The following is a 21,338-nucleotide window of genomic DNA, read 5'->3' as shown; positions in this document are numbered from 1 at the left end:
TACATTGAGTATATGGCAACCAACTTATTAACCCTTAGGTGGACAGCCAGAGCCAAGTCAGGTGAAATTGAGGCACTAGGTAGTAATAAAAATAGTTTTTATATGAATAGCACTTTAAAGTTACAAAGGATGTTATGTAAACCATATCATTTGATTCTCACAACTTTTACAGAAGGCATTATCCCAATTTTAAAGATGAAGATCCTGATGCTCAGAGAGTAGTAGTAACCCAAGCCAAACTAGAATGCCAAGATAAGGAGTTTAGGTTGGGTCTTCTAGGTAAAGGGAGTAGTATGATGAAATCAATGGTTATTCTATTCTAAGCAGGGCTCTTCTGTATTATATCACACAATGACTCCTACTTCTATAGCACATGAAAGTATGCCAAGCACTTTTTTTATAAAGATTCCTTGAAAAAGTTGGCTTAAATATTATTATCCAGCCTATTTAAATAGGACCAGTGAGGATTGGCAGTTGCAGCCAGAGAGAAGGGAGAGGGTCCTCAGAAACCTCTAGCTGGGAAGCCAAGCCTGCCCCCTCTCCTTTACCCATTTTTGCCTTCTCCCATGTGATCCCTTCAGAGAAGATGTTCAAGCAGCACCCTCTTTGAACAAAGAGTAGAAAGTGGGATATTTATTTGAAAGCAGTATCCTACCGAGATACCAATGATAAGAGAAAGATACAAGGTCAAGAAATAACTTCCTGTACTGGATAAAACCAAATTCCTCATGCCAGATCATGTCAATATGAGTAAGCTAATCAAAATAATTAAAAGGTGCCCATAACTGAATGCAAATCAGGCCTTCTCCCAATTGGTGAATAGATACATGGTGAATGTTTTGACCCCTATTTCCAAAGTATATGAAATTGAAAAAAGGAAGATAGATTGTGAATATAGTACATATCTCTTAGGAGACATTTAGTAAGAAATCTTCAGTGTAAGACTAGTTCCAAGATTCTATTTTAGAATTTTTTAAAGCTCCCAAACAGGAAAAAAGAGATGCTGCCAAATGAGATTGATCCATTCATCTGATCACAGTTCAGCAAAATAGTAATGTTGCCAATTAAGGGTTTTTATTAAGTTGTTTCTTGAGTTTCATGTAAATAAGCTCAGTTCCAAAAGCATCTTCAACAAAACTTTGAGAATACACCTAGTTTATCTAAGATAGGTTGGTTTTAAGTTGTAGATGTATAAAGATACCTTGCATTCTAAATTGCCAATAAAATGGATATTTGAGAAAAATAAATTAGATGGCAGGATAAGAATTTGAATCCAAATCTTCTGGGTCGAGAGTTTAAGATTAAATTTACTAAGCTCTGCTGCCTCTCACAGGTCTCTTATATTTTTTTGTCTAATGCTCTTTCCACTCTACCTTAATACAAAACTGAATCACAAAAACATAGAATCCCAAGTCCCAAGGGACTTCAACCTATACTTGAACTGGAATGTTTTCTACTTTATTCCAGACTCCACTTCAGGAAGAGGTAGCTTAAAGCTCAAAAGCAGACTATTTCATTGTTGGACAGCTCTAAATATTAAATCAGTCCTTACCTGGCATGAAATCCTACCTCCCCCACCACCACTGTCCCCAGTTCTGCCTTCTGCAGCAAAGAAAAATAAGGCTAATCCCTCTATCCCAGGGCTTTTCCAGTCCATCAGAGGCATGAAGATTCCTATCACCCTTCCTCCCCTGAAGCCTTCCCTTAAAATCATAGGATAGTGAATTGGAAAGAATTTGTAGGGTTCTTTCCTCATCTGAACAGCTTCTTCACTTTATCCTAATAATTTTTTTTCTGATAATTTATAAAAACACTAAATAAAACTGGTCTCAGAAATGATCCAATAGAGAGTGATGGAAGCATGACTAGCGAAATTGGGAATCTTGGTTAACTAATCTTAGTTCACCCAAAACCTCACTGTAAGACCTTGGACAGATCCTTTCCCTGAGATGGTCCCTCAGTCTTCTCATGTATAAAAATGATATATTATGTAATTTGACATGTTGTTATTTTAATAATTATAATAATTATTAAATAATATGTGCTTCTAGCTCTAAAATTTAATGGTCTCTGATCTCTTCTAGCTCTGACATTCTGAGATTCTGGTGCTTACAATTTCACCTGGAGTTTAAACATTGTTTTCTTTTTGCTTTTGTATTCCTATCATTTACCATCATGACTTGCATGTAGTAGGAGCTTATTATATCATTGCTGAGTTGAAGCAAATAAGAGTCATCATCTAAATAATCCAATAAAAGAATTAATCCTGGCTATCAGTGGGAGGAGTTTTGCATCGAAGGGTCCATCTCAGGTGTTCAATTGAGTTGGCTTGACAACACAGTTGTACAGTGTCCCAATTTCTTGTTCCTCTGTTGATGTGAAATTCCCATCCCTGGGCCATAGGAGAAGAGACAGAAGTGAAAAACACCACATTGTCTGAATGAATAGGGCCAACCTGAATACAGTTACTCACCTGACACCTGACATAGGAAATATTGTTAGTTATCTCACTTTCAACCTAAGGAGTGTCTAGTCTCTATTTAAGAATAAAATGTAGGAATAGAAAATTAGCCTATTGAAGCAAGCAGAAAGAGCATTGGATGTGAGGCTGGATGACCCAGGCTTGAAGCCCAGCTCTGCTATTCCCCACTTCTATCCCTGTGCAACTTTGCATATGTCACTTCATTTTGGGACGGGGCTCCATTTTCTTATCTATAAAATAAGGAGGTTGGGGGCAGCTAGGTGGCACAGTAGATAAAGCACGGGCCCTGGATTCAAGAAGATCTGAGTTCAAATCTGGCCTCAGACACTTGACACTTACTAGCTGTGTGACCCTGGGCAAGTCACTTAACCCTCATTGCCACACAAAACAAAACAAAAACAAAAAATAAGGGGGTTGGATGAGATGATGAGGCTATCATGTGGGAGGCGTGGCTGTTGTTACAGATTTAAATGGTTGCCATGTGGAAGAGCTCATTGACTCCACTGGGCCAAAATTAGTAACAATAGCAGCAGGAAGGGCATTATACAAAGGAAGATTTAGCTTTAATGTGGGGGGGGGAAAGAAAAAAAATAAACTTCCTAACAATTGTTAGGGTCAAGGGAGAGGCTTGGGTTTTGTTGAGAGGTAGTGTGGTCTCTTTCACTGGGGGGGGGGCTTCTAATAGAGAGGGTCCCTTGAATATTAATCCAGGGTTTTCACTCTATTCTACTGCCTAAATTCAGCTCACAGATAGTTCCAAATTTCTGAGATATCATAGGCACTATGAGTGCTCAGTGTCCTGCCTATACTGTCCCACTTAAAAATAAATTTCCACTTTGCTTCAAAAGCAGCAACCTACTTTGGAGCCTCTGGAGGAGGCTGTTTCTTTAGCTGTAAAATGGGATGATGTCTGCACAGTCTACTTCATAAGGCTGTTGAGAGGAAAGCAACAGCGACAGAGATGAACATTATTATCCTTATTGCTGTTTCATCCCGGCCAGTGACAATAATGAGGAGTGATCTGCTTTTATATTTTGACCTTTGGGAAGCTTTCCTGATAAAGAGAGAACTGGGAAGACAAGACAAGAAAAGCAAGCTCTTGTAGGTTGTCACAGAGCAATATAATACAGTGGATAGAATGCCAGACTTCTAATCAGAAAGAGCTAGGTTCAAATCCCACCTGAGTCACTTGTTAGTTGCATGGTGCTAAGAAAATCATTTAAACTCTCTGTGCTTCAATTTCTCTGCCTATAAAATGAGGCGGCATGGATTTGATGGCCTCTGAGGTCCCTTCTAGCTCCCAATCTATTGTTCTATATCAAAGTGTGGTAAAAAAGAACCTGGGATAAGAAACCAGAAGGCCTCCATATTAGGATCAGGACCACTTCCCAATTCATTGTGTGACCTTACGTTAGTCATTTCCCTTCTGTAGATCTCTACTTTCAGGGGGTCTGGGAGGTGAACTATTTTCATAATAACATGAAAATATTTTAATTCCTGATATGTTAACATCTATATAATATATCATATATATCATCTGTAAATATAATCCACATAGACTAAAGTTCTTTTTGTACAAAGGGGTCCAGAGACCAAAATGCTTGAGAACCACTAGATTAAAGGGTCTTAAAGGACTCTTCCAGCTCTAAGCTTCTTGGTTGCTAAGGGTGAACAGTGGTGGGAAGAAGACTTAGAGTGAGAATGTTCAGAAGCTTGTGTGACTTTAGGCAAGTCCAAAGCACCCTGCTGAACCTTATGTTCCTTTTTGGCAAAGTGGGGGGATAATAATAATGTCTGCACTATTTATCTGATAGGGTTGTTGTGAGGACCAAAGGCAAAAAGACATGTGAAAGTACCAAGTAAGTGTTTCCTGTTGAGTAGGTTCAGTTGTACTCTACTCTTCATGACCCCATTTAGGGTGTTGTTTTGTTTTGTTTTGGCAGAGATCCTGGAGCAATTTGCCATTTCCTTCTCCAGCTCATTTGACAGAGGAGGAAACAAAAGTAAATGGGGTGAAGTGACTTGCACAGGGTCACACATCTAGTATGTCTCTGAAGCCAGATTTGAACTCCGGAAGATGAGTCTTCCTGACTTCAGGCCCAGCACTCTATTCATTGTGCCACCGAGCTGCCCACCAAGTAAGTATGAGGCAATTGCAGGGGTGGGATGCAATGAGGGGACAAAATCTGTGATTTCATCTGTAGGTGATAGACTTTGTCAACTAATGCAGAACAACATCTTCTCCTCTGGGGCACTTAGGAGGGAAGAAATTTGCCAAGGTCCCACAGCCAGTATTTAGAAGAAGCAGATTCTGAGGCAGGTTCTCTGTGCTCTACATGATGTTGCCTTATGAGAGAGGTAGTAACAATCCCATTTTACAGATGAGAAGACTGAGGCCTACAGAGGTGCCCAAGGACATGCAGGGGGTGAGCATTAGAGCTGATACACAAACACAAATCACCTGATTCCTAGCCCTCCGCACCCATTTTCTTTTCCTGCTCTTCCTCATGTAAGACACTCCACCTCCAGACTCCAGGCATTTTTGCTGGCTGTCCTCCACACCTGGAATTTCTTCCCTCCTCATCTCCGTCTCCTGACTTCCCTGGCTTCCTTCAAGTCCCAGCTAAAATCTCACCTTCTGAAAGAAGCCTTCTTTAATCCCCCTTTAATGCTAGTGCCTTCCCTCTGTGAATTATCTCTAATTTATCCTGCACAGAGCTTATGTGTATGGGGCTGTTCTGATGCTCTCTCCTTAATTAATCTTTGAACTCCTCCAGAACAGGGATCGTCTTTTGCCTTTTTCTGTATCCCTGGCATTTAACTCAGTGACTGTTAAATAGTGGGTGCTTAATAAAGGCTTATTGACTGACTGGCAATCAGGAAGTCCTTTAGATTCAAAGCAGTCATCCAGGATAGTCACAATCTCAAACGGTGAACCTGTAACTGCAGTCATTTAATTAATCGTCCTGCCCATCTAATATTTTTCATGGTCATGCATGATACATGGAAGAGCTTCCCCAAAGCATGCCCATGTGCAAAAGCACACACACACCATTTTTGCCATACTTTTAAGTAGATTTTGAAAATGAAGTTGGCTCCTTCCTTAATGGTAAAGTCAATATTGCTCATAATAAATGAAGGTAAAGTCCACATTCAAGAACTGGATACCTCATTCCCTAAACCATAGTGCCTACAATCAAATTTGGCAGGCAGTGAACACAGAGGACTTACATTTCAGGAGATTGCTCTCTAAGGAAGTGAGGTCTGTATCCTTATTGCAGATCTAATATAGGATTGTTTTTTTTTTTAATAAGAAAACAGACAGAGGCCAAACCACAAGTTTGAAGCCTAAAAAATACATCCCCAAATGGTCATTGCTAACATGTAGGAGGGGATGCAGATGGAGCAAAGGTTTTGATTGTATAACAACTGGACCCATGAAATCTCTGACAATTCTAGCTAGAGCTATCAGCTACTTTTCTCAGGTTTGACTTGGCTATTTAGAATAATCAATTATGCAAAGCATTATCTGAATCTGTATCCAGGGCAAGAGTCTCTATTATAAGACGATGTTAAGTATCATAATCGTCCAGTTGTTTCAGTCATGTCCAACTCTTTGCAACCCCATTTGGGGTTTTCTTGGCAAAGATATTGGAACAATTTGCCATTACTTTCTCCATGTCATTTTACAGCTGAGAAAACTGAGGCAAACAGGGTTAAGTGACTTCCCCAGGATCACACAGCTAGTAAGTATCTGAGGCCAAACTGGAACTTAGATCTTCCTGACTCCAGTCTCAAAACCCTATCCACTACACCACCTAGCTGCCCTAGGAGTCATAAATCTAGTAGTAAAAGCATTTAATTTAGACAGAAAAAATGCAGTCCACAAAATAGATTAAATCAATTAATAAAAAATTGTCGTCTCACCCCAAACACAAATGAGGGTGACCCTTATAGACTCTAGAGTTGGAGGGGTGGGATAGCAATCTTTGGGGGTGGGGAATACTCATAAGAGAGTAGGTAAACCATCCATCAACAGATGGAGGAATGGGAAAAGGAAAGCATCAATAATACTTTGGCAGTGGTCAGTATGGAGACCAGCTAACATTTCAGGACAGCCTAGATAATACAGTCTCTGCTAGATTCCAGGATCATTGGAATTCCACCAGGAGCCCTGGCTTTGCAGATAGCATGGCAGCATCACTGAGACTACTCCGTGCCTCTCCATATAATAACCCCTGGGAAATATTCCAGGACTTCCCAGGTGGTAAGTTTATTTACCCAGAGAGACCACATGCTATAGTGACTTGAAGTCAAGAAGACCTGCATTCAAATCATGATTCAGACTTTAATAGATGTGTGACCCTGGGAAAATCACTTAACCTCTCTGCAATTAACCTTTCATTTCTTCATCTGCCAAATGGGGTAGGGAGGAGACTTCATAGCCCCTGAAATGCATTCCAGCTCTAAATATAGGATTCCATATTTTTTCTGTGCTGTTCCCCATGTCTTATTTCTTTCTTTCCCCCAGGGTTCCATCTTTCAGTGCAGTTTCTTATCTTTATTTTTCCAAGTTTGAATCACTTGTGTAATCCCCATATCCACCCTGCGTGCCAGCACAACCTGTGTCCAAAAAATTACAAGGTTCATTCTTATCACAGTGGCCACTCTGTGCATTTTGTCAGGAACAGGGTGATCTTTACTTTTATGGCTATTCTAAGTTCTTCAGTGACAACAGGATGGGGACCCAACCCTCTGGAGTTTGGAGCACCACAGATCTGTCATTGATTCCATGTGAGAGACTGAAGGGAACAATGAACTTCTAGCATAGAATGTTGGGACTAGCCTGGAAATTAGAGCATTGAATAGCAGAACTAGCAGATTTGGGGGATTATCTGGTCTAATCCTTTCATTCATCAGAGGAGAAAATGAAGTCCCAGAAAAGGGAAGTGATGCCCCTACATCATACAATGGTAGCCCAGAGATAAGAACCCCAGTCTTCTTCAGGTCAGTTAGTGGGATATTGACTAGAGTTCTAACTTCCTTCTCCTGTTGATAGGAAGAGGGGAGATTTCCCAAGAAGATGGAACAGCACAAATAAAAGTCCAGAGATGGGATTAACTCATTCAGTATGACAGGTAAGGTGGAAATGAAGGTTTTGGAGCCAGAATCTAAGTAGTTATTATTTCTTTACTCTCCACAGAATCTTACTACTCTTTCTGGCCCTTTCAGAGGGATTTTTAAAATAATGAATAACTAAACCCATCATCTCATTGCTAGTCACTCTGCCCTTTGAGTTGCCTGGAATGGGAACTGTTCAGCTTCCCTCCGTACTTGAATAATGAAGTCTCCCCCTTTCTTCAATGCCCAACTTAGAAATCTCTTCCATAAAGTCTCCCCTAAAACACTCTATTTGCCATCCGGTGAAAATAATCTTTTTTGTTGTTTTTAAGTCATTTTTCAGTAATGTCTGACTCTCTGTGACCCCATTTGGTATTTTTTTGGGCAGAGATACTAGAGTAGCTTGTCATTTCTGCTCATTTTACAGATTAGGAAATGGAGGAAAAAAGGGTTAAGTAACATGCCCAGGGTCACACAACTAGTAAGTGTATGAGGCTGAATTCAAACCTGAAGCTCTACCCATTGCACCATCTACTTAGCTGCCTCTGAAAAGAATCTATCACCCCTTACATCCTCATGCCGTCTTGTCTGGTTGTCACCCTTGCTCTTAGGCTAGGTGGCACACTGTATAGAACACTCTACCTAGAAGGCCTGAATTAAAACATCAACTCAAACACTTAGTAACCGTGTGACCTTGGGCAAGTCACTTAATGTGTTTGCCTCAGTATCTTCATCTGTAAAATGGAGATGCTAACACCTACCTCTCAGGATGGGTATGAGGATCAAATGAGATAACATGTGCAGCACTTTGTAAACCTTAAAGTGTTCTATAAATGCTACTCGTGGTTATCATAGTGTGGTGGAAAGGACAGACATCTGAATCAGGGGGCCTGGCTTTGAATATGAGCTGTAACTCACTGTCTTTGGGACCATGAACAAAGCACTTCGTTTCACTGGTCCTCCATTTCCTTATGTGCAAAATGAAGGGATTAGAATTCCTCTTCTCTTAATAGCAAAGCTGATCTCTCAACATTTAATTGGAGGTTACTTACAAGGCAGCCTCCAGAAACTGGTAATGCTCAGGTGGGTTACAGTGGAAAGAGCCCTGGTTCTGGAACCACAGAACTTTGGTCTGAATCCCCTCGATGACACTTGGTTTCTTCACTGGCAAAATAATAGAATTGTGCTAGATGGGCTCCAAGCCCTCTTCTGGTTCTATGGTGTAATGATTCTACTAGGAACCTAATTTCCAGGAAAATACTGCTGAAAAAGAAATCTTGCTTTTCTAGTCAGAAGGGCAGAGTTGAGGCCTTTTAAACTCATATGGTGGGAAATAATTCCCGAGACACCCTCAGAAATGTTCACTCTTTGGACACAGGGCTTTCTTCTCCATAGCTGCCACATGTTGATAGCTTACGCCATGTCATCTCCAATACTGGGGCAGGACCTGCACATCAATTACCAACTCTTTTCTAGGGCCATATGAGTGAGCCCGTGAAGTTCTTTCGAACTTCTGCCCCAAGGCTGCTATGAATTATTCCTGGTCATGTGGCTAACAAGGTGGAAGAGTAGACATTAACTATGATCTACATGAACTTTCAAACCTTTCTAACATAGGATATATGTTCAAGAGATAAAACAGCTTCATCTGTTTCCACAGACTAGGATATTAAGAATCTTAATGAGGTAACAATTCAATCAATGATCAGCAGAGAAAGCTAATTCCTAATCCCTAATATGGTTACTCAGCATCCTCTCCCCAACAGTCTACCATTTTGGCTACTCAAGCCAATCCACAGAGTTTACAACAGAACTCAACTCTATCCCTCTCTCCTCCTAATGCCAGGGAAAACCAAAAGATAGAAGCTTGCTATAGCAAGAACATAGTTCATGCTGAGACCAGAAAAATAGAAAGAATGGGGGCAAGAACTCTGTATTTCTGTATGATACTCCACTAAAATTTGTGGGGGTTGGGGGAGACCAACATTGAGATAGGAACCATTTTGTGCCTCTTTCTTTCCTCTGGAAGTCACTTAGGGCAGAAACTGAGTCCAGTGAAACATGAATTGTCCGACATAGGAGAAGGCTGAGATAGCTTTGAGGTTCAGCAACCAAGGAAACTGAAACCAAAGGGGAAGGAGCCAGAAAATGAAGAATAGGGGAAACAAATGAAAAAAAGAATAACATTTCCAAAGGTCTTAGGAGAAAGAAAGCTTAGTTAAAGATCCTGAAGATAAGCTGATAAACTAACAGTGAAGATATTAAATAAAGAAGGAAAGAAAGCCTTCAGAGTAGCTAAAAAATTTCCAGGCATCTATGAATAAATATTGTAAGACAAAGATAAATTAAATAATATCTGATTAGATAGAGGAACCTTTGGATTCCCAAGAGAGCATGCAACAAGAGTAGAATGTTCCTGAATGGTTTACAGAGAACTAACCATTGTAAAAGCAGAATTTATGGCCTATATAGAAGAAATAATTGTTAGAACAGAAAAACCTTGGATAGATGGTGGTAAGTCTCACCAAACTCCAAAACATCTAGTGTTTAAATATGACAATTCTTGTGAGAAATAACAAATTTTGTTAAGTGACCAAGAGAAAGACTTTTAAATATAAAGGAAAGGAAATTCAAACTTTAAAACCTAAGTGGAATTAATGAGGGAGAAGGAATTATCAAGGGATCCTTGATCAATGACCCTCCCCTCCAGTCCACCTGATAAAATTACAGAACATAAGGGGCAGGTAACAGAGACAGGTAACAAGTGCTAACTTCTTAAATGAAGTACAAAGAATGGCTTACACATTGTTACCTTTTACAAGATGGGAGGAAATTCCTTAGTAAAGACTAATGGGATTAAGGGCCAGTCATCCAATGATGGCTGAAGGATCATTCCTGTTCAGGTAGCTTTTCGAAATGATACACTCTCTAGGGAACTAGTAGAGGTGGAATAAAGGTCTCTCTATTATCTCTAGGAAAAGAAAAAAGAGACAGCTGTGGAAGGACCTGGCTCATCAGAAGGAATAGTTTCTTGGCTCTTGTAGGTGGGAGGGGATTTCTTTTGATGAATGCCTTTGCTTTGTACTAAGTCTGGGTATGCAAAGGTGAATACACTTCTGGTGACACAAGAATAATAAGTTTTGGCAGTGCAAACAGGAAAAGTCACTCACTGCCTAGACACAATCTTTGAGTTCCAGTTGGGAGGGGGTAGCCCCAAAGGGCATGCTACATATATAAATGTGAGTTGTTGTTGCTGTTGTTGTTATTCTCTTCTCTTCTCCCTCATCAGTTAATATTTATCGAATGAATAAATCACTGATTTGCATTTAGGTCAAGTTCACTTTTTATTAGGAATATTTTATTAAGCACCTACTATGTGCCAGGCACTGTACTATGGACTGCAAATACAAAGGCAAAAAAAAGTCCCTCCTTTCAAGAACCTCACAGTCTAAGCAAATACCTACATGCATAGGATGATCTAATGAACAAAGGTAAGTCACTACCATTAGCTGGGGACCAGAAAAGGCTTCTTTATAAAAGGTAGGATTTTAGCTGGGACTTGAAGGAAGCCAGGAAACAGATGGAGAGAAATCCAGGGTCCTTTAATTTGGTTGGTTTCATGCATCTCTCTCTCTCTCTCTCACACACACACACACACACACACACACACACACACACACTACAAAACTATCAGCTCATTTGGTCCAAACAATAATCCAGCATGGGTACCAGGGCAGGAATTATTATCTCGATTTTCAAATGAGGAAATTGAAATTTAGAAAGGTTTAATGACTTACTCAGTGTCAAGAGTTCGGTGAAAAGCTGGAAAGGAACCTGAACTTGGGCCTTCTTTCTTCCTCCAAGTTGCTCCATCTCAATGTTTCATGAGATGATTAGAAGTGCTTCTTGTCTCAGGGCTGGGAGGACAGATCTATGTTCCTTATTGTACCATGAAGCCTTTTTTCACAATCTCTTGGTTGTGCATGTCTCCTGTCCCCACCTCCACTAACCCACTAGGAATCCTATGATCACAGACTGGATCAAGAAGGGACCTTGTATGAATATTTCACTGAAACTCTGAATTTAAAAGACCAAAAAACTTAGAGCCCAGAGAAGCTAGGGAAAAATGTAAACTCAGCACTGGAAATCAAACTCTTAAATTCTAAAGTCAGTGTTCTTTCCCCTTTGCCATATCATCAAGAATCTATCAGTCATTAAGCAATTACTATATACCAGGCATTGGGCTAACATAGCACTGGGGATACAAGTATAATAATGAAGCAATCCCTGGGGCAGCTAGGTGGCACAGTGGATAAAGCATCCGTCCTGGATTCAGGAGGACATGAATTCAAATACGGCCTCAGACACTTACTAGCTGTGTGACCCTGAGCAAGTCACTTAACCCCAATTGCCCCGCCAAAAAAAAATTAATGAAGCAATCCCTACTACCAAGGCTTTATGTACTAATGGGGGAGAATATACGAAGGAACACTTCAGATAGACTTTCCACTGGGCCATCTGTTGGGCAGGTTGAAGTTGGGGTGGGGTGAAAAAGGTCCAGCCATATTTGTCAGAGAAAAATTTGGTGAAATCCGGAACAAAGGATTTGAGGTGAGATAAATATACCATTACAACAGTCTCACTTAGCCAGCCTCTTTGGTTCTTGACTTCATTCTTCTATCAGTTTGCATGGAAAGACCCAAAAGATCTTGATTGATTAAGGGAAATTATGGTGAAATTTCTTTGGTGGAACCCCTTGAAATGGATCATGGAGGGGGTCACATGATCCCTATAAGGGTTTAAGTAGGAAACATGAAAACTTGCTAATCGTGAATCAGAGATGGTGGTACTGCCAGCAGGAGAAAGTTAGGTTCAGAGATGGGCTAAATGTTGCAGGCTGCTCTGTGTTATGGAAGAGTTTGGTCCCCATAACGGGAAGACTCTGGGAGCTTGTAGACATCCTTCTCTATGTAGAAAAAGCTCCTTTTCCTTAGCATGACTGCATGAGTGAGTGAGTGTCCTGCCTCTCTAAAAGAGAAGAAGCTTAGTTACTGCATCTTAAACTAAAAGAGAGAATTCAGAATCCCCCTTTTTTATTTTATTTTATTTTTTTTTTAAGAATCTAGTTTTCTTCATATGGGGAAGAACATCCAAGGATGCTCAGGACTTCAGCTGAATGAAGCCCAGTAGGTGACAGCAGAGAGCAATGAGGAGCAAGAGATAGTAATGTGATGTCATCAAAAGACATCTGCAGAGTTAAATGTGGGAGTTACCATTCCATATGCATGTTCAACCATATGTAGCCACTAGTGTTCCCGAGGTATGTTCGCTCTTCCCACAGATGGAGTGTGAATTTGTGGGAGAGTATGCCCCAACTATATTGGGGGAATCTTCTTTTCTTACTATTCTATTTCACTAAGCGTCTTTGCTTTGTATTGATTATGTCTCTTTTATGTCTAGTAAAAGTAGGGCTCATGGTGAGGTATGTGGTATGATACGTGGTGAAATCTAGTCAGTGATACATCTCTGGCTATAAACTTGAAATATGTGTGACTCCCATTCTAGTTGGTTTCATTTCCTTGGTTTCAGGTTCCGGTGAAGCCACAGTATATCTGTGGTTGCTGTTCCAGGGACTCAGTAAGTAGGAGTGTTTCAGGTACCTCATAACCAAAAGTGAAATGGGCTGCCATGGGCTATGAACAGCCTCCCTAGGGCTATGAACAGCCCTTTGTTAACAACATGTTAGAGGGGATTTTTGTCTATATGCCATTGGACTAAGTGACTTTTGATGTTCCTTACAGCTCTACCCCTCTGTAAGTTTTTAAAAGAAAAAATAAAATAAACAACCCTATACCATCAGGTGTAATTTCTCAAAGTCACAGTTTCATTCATTTCTATGAACTGGGGTGAGTGGGGGAGCAGTCAGGAGACCTAGTCTTAGTCATGGCTAAGCTACCAGTGATCTGGTGAGGTAAGTGCTCTCCTTCAGACTTTAGTACCCTCATTTGTCAAATGAGGGGAGTGGATGAGATGATAGATTCCAATGGCTTCTAAATGCTGGAATTCATTAATGTTTACCGAGCACCTTCCTCACAACAATCCTTTGACATAGTGCAAGTATTATTTGTGTACATTTTACAGATGAGAAAACTGAGGTTCAGTGATATACATCCTAGCCTATTTGCATAGCTAGCCTGCGTGTTATATGATGATAGCTTTTTTGTTTGTTTGATTTTGCAAATGCTGAAGTAGGATGACCCAACATTCTATGAAACATTGCTTATTGCCTTTGGAAGGAATAGAAGACCACATGCCAACCAATTGTTTTTTTGGTCTCTCCCTCCAAGGATCTATGAGCCAGCCTTTCATTTAGCCAAGATTCCTTTTTCATCTTCTGGTTTTATTTTATCATGTGAATGCCAAGATCGATATAATTCAATTCCTCTGGTCCTCCTAATGGTCGCTCAATAAGGATCTTGAATTTAGAGGGCCAGCAGTTAAGTGCATGTTTCCAGATGGCCTGAAAACTGGGTAATTCTTAGCACTCCCTGCCTGCTGTTCTGTAACAGTCACTGGAGAATCAAGAAGGAGCCACATAGAATGGGGGACATTTTGTAATTTCTTGGGTTGCCATAGCCAAAGAATTTATTGCTGAGTGGCCACCTGGCCAGAGACGAGTCTCTGCACTTACACGGATAGGCTGGTCCTCAAAGTAGACAACAGCTGTTGCCACGATTGTACTTGGTGCCTTCTCGACTGTTAATCTTTGCCTGGCATAGCCTCAAAGAGCCAAGGGTCCCCTTCATGGGGGGGGGTGTAATAAGGCAGATGAGGAGGATTTAGTAGAATATTAAGGGCAGCGAGGTGATGCAGTAGATAGAGATCGGGGAGTGGAGTCAGGAAGAGCTGAGCTCACATTGCACCTCAGACACTTCCTAACTGTGTGACCCCTTTGCCTCAGTTTCCTCATCGGTAAAATGAAGACAATAATAGCACCTACCTCCCAGAGTTGTTATGAGGACCAAATGAAATAATAATTGTAAAGTGTTTATCAAACTGCTTGGAATATAGTAAATGCTGTGTAAATGTTAGCTATTATCATTAGGTCTCTCCTCAGACACTTACTTAGCTGTTTGATGCTGAGCAAGCCACTTGACCTCAGTTTGCTTTGGCTTTCTCATCTATAAAACAAGTTGTGAAGATCAGACGAGATAATAGCTTAGGGAAGTGTTTGATGAATAGTAGGTGCTATATAAATGCTTATTTGCTCCCTTCCGTTAAATGACATAAAAATGTTCTTTTACCAAGGTGTTCAGGACATTAGTCTCTCTTTTCTTCATTACAATTCTATGAGGTAAGTAGTTCAAGCATTATTATTCCCATTTCGCAAATGAGAAAATTGAGATGCACAGAAATTAGTACTTTCCTGTGGCCACAGAGCTTGGATGCTACATAAAAAATAATTTTGAAAATATACATTACTAATTTGCTTAGAGCACATCTGTGCCTCTCCACATGGCTAAAGTCTAGAGGTAACAAGCATTTCCTTTGTGGCCTATGCTTTTTGGTATCATGACGGGATCAGAAGAGGTGATCTGAATGTCTCCTCAAGCTTTACTTTTTGGTCCAACCCTATACTTGCCCAGATGCAAGTGCCCGCCTATGTGACTTAATAAGTTAACAGAGTCTATCTTTTTTTTCTTTCCCCAGTTGGCAAAAGGCAGCTTGCTAATGCATAATCTGTAGTGGTTTATCAAGGCCAATTTGAAATGTCTTGAATAATGTGGCTTCACTCTGCTCATATGGAAAACATCCTTAGTCTATGAGGTCTTATTGAGCAGTAATGCTATAATTGTTGTCAGAGAGTTATCTCTGGTTAAGAACATGGAATATCCTGTGTGATACCCATTCTAATGGGTTCAATTCCCTTGGGTCAACTTTCTGTTTTCTTTTCTTCTTTATTTTCCCCTATCCTTTCCCTGAGGCTCTGTTGCATAGCCTCAGGACATGGAAAACACATCAATAAGGGTATTTCTGGGATACTGAGGGAGGGGCCAGAGAAATAACTGCTAATATTATGGATTGGGCATCCCTGAAAGCCAGATCAGCAAGCATTTCCAGATGACTCCTGCCTCCATCTAATCAAGCCTCAGCAGCTATTCATGGTGCAATGATTCCAGCATCAGAAGACATGGGTTTAAATTCTACCTCGGAAACTCCCACAAAACAACGTTGTGAGGTATTTAGGGCAAATTGCACTTTTGTAGATCTGTAGCAGAGGAGGAGCTGAGGGTCCAAGAAATAAACAGAGCTAGGGCTGGAGCCCAGGTGTCCTGACATGGGGTCAAACCCAGATCTCCTTTCAGGTCAGCTAGCTCTTTTCTCTTCCTATCTTCACTCCCACTTCCACCCCTCATCAAGGTATCTTGTATGCAGTTCTATCCAAGGTAGAGTGTATGCAGTTCCATCCAACGGCAGATTCCCACACCACTGCAAAAATAGTAGCCTGCCTTCCTACCATCCTGAAGGGGGACAGACAATGGCTCAGAAAAAAATAGTTTTGGAAGCTGCCACCACGGGAAGCATATGGTCCAGAGATGCACATTTAAATCTCTGTGCTTGATGTAGGGGTACTACTGCCTAATAGTCTCCTACTCCCCAAAGCTGGCATATGATTTCTAGGTGTACTTGAAATCATGTGCTGGGGAGCCAGGCCAAAAGTCCTCCCTTCCCACCCCCCTCACCCAACCCAAGCTGTTGCCACTTGCTTCTTTCCATAAATAAGTGGGCTTTCCACAGAATTCTCTGTAATAATGATAATGATAATGATAATGATAATGATAAAAATAATACAATAATAACTGCAGGGAACCTGGCACATTTTTTTAAATGTAGTTAATAAGAAAAGCTCATCAGTAGGAGATACAGGGATTCTCCCCATGGAGAATGTTGGGGTTCTGCCACTTTGACTCCAAACGGATTTCATTTATAAACATGCAGAAGACAGAGCTGGCCTGCTGGGGAGAGAGCCTGCTTCCTTGGGAAATTTTTGGGTTGTCAATAACCATTACAGTGTGTTAGAAAGGGCTCTGAACGAAAGGTCCAAAGAACTGGGTTTGAGTCTTAGGTTTATCAACAATTCACTGTGTGACTTTAGGCAGGTGCCATTCCCTCTCTGGGCCTCTCTGGAATGAGAAAGCTGGACCCACTGATCTCTAATGGTCCTTCCTACAGAACTGAGTTTCATGTTCTAAGGTTCCTCTTAGATCTCGAATTCTAGGATCTATGTTCTATTATTCCGCACCACCATCACCAACACCCCACCCCGCTGAGATATTCTATGCATCTATGAGTCCATGAATCTACGAGAACGACAGGCGGAGGAAGAAGCTGCAGTAAGTGTTAATGTTAAAACGGCGACAGAATGAACGGCTCAAAAGGAACACACACACACACACACACACACACACACACACACACACACACACTCCATAAAATGTTAAACTAGAAAAAAATTCCTCGGCTTTTTCCCAACCACATGGGCTGATGCGCGTTGTTACACTGACCTCAAGCGTGTGAAGGCTCTGCCTCCAAAACCAAATTCTCCTATCCTCCTTGCCCCTCCCTCCTCCCTTCTCCCTCGGCCCCGCCTCCTCAGCCCCCCTCCCCGCCCCCTCTGCAAACAGCCATACACACACAGACCACACGGTGCGGAACAATAAGCGAAGTTGGAATCCAAACCCAGACGTCTCCACTCGAGTTTACAGCTTAGCTGCGGGATCCGGCGGCGGGCTTCCTTCCCTGCCAGTCTCCCTCGGTCTCTCTCCATTACGCACAGCAAACGCTTGGAGAAAGAAGGGAACTGACCAGCGAAGAGGCGAAGATAATGTCCAGAGCAGCCCGCTGGGAGCCAAGAGGAGGCAGCGCCCGGTAGAAGAAGGTCGGAAAAGTAAACTTGTAGCAGGTGCGAAGCAGAACGGGTACGAGCCAGCTTCCGGACGGCCAGGTCTCGCGGGCGCCTTGAGCCTTGGGCGCGCCCCTGACTCCCTCCCCCTTCCCCAAGCTCCTAGTCGGTTTCGGCGGCGCAGGTGGGCGTGACAGCGCCTGGCAGAGAGCTCCGCCGCTCCTCGGGGCGCTGCGCCCGGGAGGAAGAGAAGGGGAAGAAGAAGAAGGAAGAGGAGGAGGAGGAGGAGGAGAGGAGGAGGCAGCCAGCGCCCGTGGAGGCGCCAGGCTAGGCGGAGACGGACGGGGCAGTAGCGCCATTCGTGCCTTGGAGCGGCCGCCGCCCGTACAGGAGCCGGAGTCCACGCCTGCCTGGCATGGCGCGGTGCAAGCTGTAGAGCCCCGCGTCGAGGGGCAGCGACTGCCGGGCAGGAAGCCAGCCGACCCAGCAGGATAAGTGCTTCGCCATGGGATTGCTGCAGCCGCCGCCGCCGCCACCGCCACAGCCACGGTCGCATTTAACTCCAGCCAGCTTTGCCAGGCGAGATCGCGTAGATTTCTTGCCTCCCCGACCCAGGTTTTCTTATTGACCAGCTAGGGACCAAGGGGGCGGAGGGAGCGAGGGTGTGTGTGTGTGTGTGTGTGTGTGTGTGTGTGTGTGTGTGTGTGTGTGTGTGTGTGCATGAAGAGGGCTGGACGGGTCACGCTTGTGTGCTATGACCCCCTAATGTTCCCTCCCCTCCCCTGCCCTCCCCCCTCCAGTTGCCTCTTCCTCTTCTTCCTCCTCTGCTGCACTTACAAACCTTGCTTGCCCCTGCAGGCTCGCGGGGCTTGGGAGCCGAGGGGAAGCTCCAGCCCGGGGTTTTTCCAGCTAGGGCTGTCCTGTACTGCACTCGGACTGATCCCCTCCCGGACGCACGGTTCATTCAGCAGAGCCGAGCCGGTGCTGGCTGCTCGGGCTCGGGGAGAGCCTCGGGACAAGGAGAAGCGACGACGTTGCCCTAGTCTCCCGTGGGCACGGTTCGCTGACTGAGGGAGGCTCCTGCGGGGAGCCGCCGCTCGCTGCCAGTGGCAAGAGAAGTCGGCAATGAAGGCACTGCGTCCGAGTAGGGAGCACCCGAGCGGACTCTGCTCTGGGGCTCGGGGCCAGGAGGGGATCCCTCTGCTTCTGCTCTTGTAGAGGGGTCATGGATCTCCAGCTGACGACCAATAGCACCGACTCCGGCGACCTCGGGGGGTCCTCCAACGAGTCCCTGTGGGGCGAGAAGAGGCAGCCCCCGAGCCAGTATTCGCCCGCGGAGGTGGCCGGCTTGGCGGCGGTGGTGAGCTTTCTCATCGTCTTTACCATAGTGGGCAACGTGCTGGTGGTGATAGCTGTGTTGACCAGCCGTGCCCTGAAAGCACCCCAAAACTTGTTCCTCGTGTCCCTGGCCAGCGCTGACATTCTGGTGGCCACTTTGGTCATGCCCTTCTCGCTGGCCAACGAGCTCATGAACTACTGGTACTTCGGCAAGGTGTGGTGCGACATCTACCTGGCGCTGGACGTACTCTTTTGCACCTCCTCCATAGTGCACCTGTGCGCCATCAGCCTGGACCGCTACTGGTCCGTGACGCAGGCGGTCGAATACAACCTGAAACGTACCCCGCGCCGGATCAAAGGCATTATCGTGACGGTGTGGCTCATCTCGGCCGTCATCTCCTTCCCTCCGCTCATCTCCCTCTACCGGGACCCGGAGGACGACCTGTACCCCCAGTGCGAGCTCAACGACGAGACGTGGTACATTCTTTCCTCCTGCATCGGCTCCTTCTTCGCGCCCTGCATCATCATGGTGCTGGTCTACGTGCGCATCTACCGGGTGGCCAAGCTGCGGACGCGGACGCTGTCGGAGAAGCGCACGGTGCCGGAGGGCTCGTCCCAGACGGAGAATGGGCTCAGCCGGCCGCCCGTGGGGGCAGGGCCCTCGACCGCCGCCGCCGCCGCCGCCTCCCTGCGGCTCCAGGCTGGGGAGAATGGGCACTACCACCTCCACCATCACCACCACCATCTCCACCATCACCACCACCATCACCACCACCAGCTGCGCAAGAGTGCCGAGCTCGAGGACATCGAACTGGAGGAGAGCAGCACCTCTGAGAACCGGCGCAGGCGGCGCAGCCGAGAGGAGGCGGCCGCCCGCAAGGGCAGCCGCGGCTTCTCCTTCTCCTTCTCCTCCACCAAAGGAGGCCCGGCGGCTGCTGCTGGGAGCCGCCTGTCCCGGGCCAGCAACCGCTCCCTCGAGTTCTTCTCGTCCCACCGGCGCCGCAAGCGCAGCAGCCTGTGCCGCCGAAAGGTGACCCAGGCCCGAGAGAAGCGCTTCACCTTCGTGCTGGCCGTGGTCATGGGCGTGTTCGTTGTCTGCTGGTTCCCTTTCTTTTTCACCTACAGCCTGTACGGCATCTGCAGGGAGGCCTGTCAGGTGCCCGAGACTCTCTTCAAGTTCTTTTTCTGGATCGGTTATTGCAATAGCTCCCTCAACCCGGTTATCTACACCATCTTCAACCAAGACTTCCGGAGGTCCTTCAAGCACATCCTGTTCAAAAAGAAGAAGAAGACCTTTTTACAGTGACCCCCGGTGGGCTCGGGGTGGGGCTGGGAAGAGGAAAAGGATGGAGGGAGCCCCGAGGGGGCGGCGGGGCTGGACCTGAGCAGGAGGGACTGCTGAAGGGGGGTAGCTCAGGAGTTGGGGAAGAAGTGAGGAAAGATGTCGAAGGACACCTGAAAGGGGTGGAGAGGGCGGAGGAGCAGGGAAGGAGGATTGAAGAGGAGAGGCGGAGGAGGAGGAGGAGGAGGGAAAGGTGGAAAGGAAAGGAAGAAGGAAAAGGAGAAACCTCTGTTCGAGGTCTGCGCGAAAGCTGTCTTCAGAAGCCAGCCGGCCGGCCGGCCCGGTGCAAGTCCTCCGGACCCCGGCTGAGGGCGCACACTTCGGGTAAGGTTTGGCCGGACTTCGGGACCAGAGTTTGAATAGCTGGAAAAAGGAGGGGGAAATGAGGCAGGGGAGAGGTTAAGGGAAAAGGGCCTGCTTGATCGTGAAGGGCATCGACAATCTTTTGATTACCTGAAAGTATTTAAAATGTTTGCCAAAAAGGAGGAAAAAAAAAGAAACCAAACTATTTTCTAAATAAACCTTTGTAATCTAAACCTTTCGGTTGCACCAGTCCTTAGAGTCGACAGAAAGGGAGAGATGGGAGACTGGACGGAATGTTTACTGTGCGATTAGGTTCTAGGACCTTGGGGAGGTTCCACATATACTTTGAACTTCACACACTATCCCTCTCCCCAGTCTGCCACACACGCGCGCACTCACACACACACTGAATTAGGAGAGGCTGAGAACGGAACACCTCGCCCCCCCCCCCCATAAGACTTTGGAATACATATGCCTTTGATCTTTCAAATTATGAAATTTTATGTATATGTATACATTATATATAATATAGATACACATATATGACTAACATATATGTATGGTCTGAGACACAGATACACTATTTTAAAATACCTAAAGTGAATTGTGACTATTTAGGGCAGGGAGGGGCAGGGAGGAGGGGGAGCCGGTCTAGGGAAATTCCAATCCTGAATCTTTTATCATTTCTCAACTTAGTTTTTTAGGAACTCGTCTTCCTTGTAGGCTTTTCTTCCTTTCCATTCTAACTCTCTCTCTATCTTTCGTTCCTTCGGCTTCCTACTCACTCTCCCCAAGAATCTCCTTTTTACTTCCCTGTCCGTCTGCCTCTCCCAGCAGCTGCCTTGTCC

General features: G+C 44.4%; 1 protein-coding gene across 1 annotated transcript; it reads left to right on the top strand.

Moving 5' to 3' along the window:
- The first annotated feature begins 18,550 nt into the window (after window positions 1-18,550).
- ADRA2C (adrenoceptor alpha 2C) lies at window positions 18,551-20,685 on the top strand. The gene is given in 2 exon segments (XM_043971285.1): window positions 18,551-18,668; window positions 18,670-20,685. Coding segments are annotated over 2 exon segments (1,518 nt in total). The 5' UTR covers window positions 18,551-18,632; the 3' UTR covers window positions 20,152-20,685.
- Window positions 20,686-21,338: the final 653 nt, after the last annotated feature.

Source organism: Dromiciops gliroides, chromosome 6 (genome assembly GCF_019393635.1).
Source record: "Dromiciops gliroides isolate mDroGli1 chromosome 6, mDroGli1.pri, whole genome shotgun sequence".
Lineage (NCBI taxonomy): Eukaryota > Metazoa > Chordata > Mammalia > Microbiotheria > Microbiotheriidae > Dromiciops > Dromiciops gliroides.
Note: the sequence above shows the minus strand (reverse complement) of the source record. Positions and strands in the feature narration are given on the sequence as shown.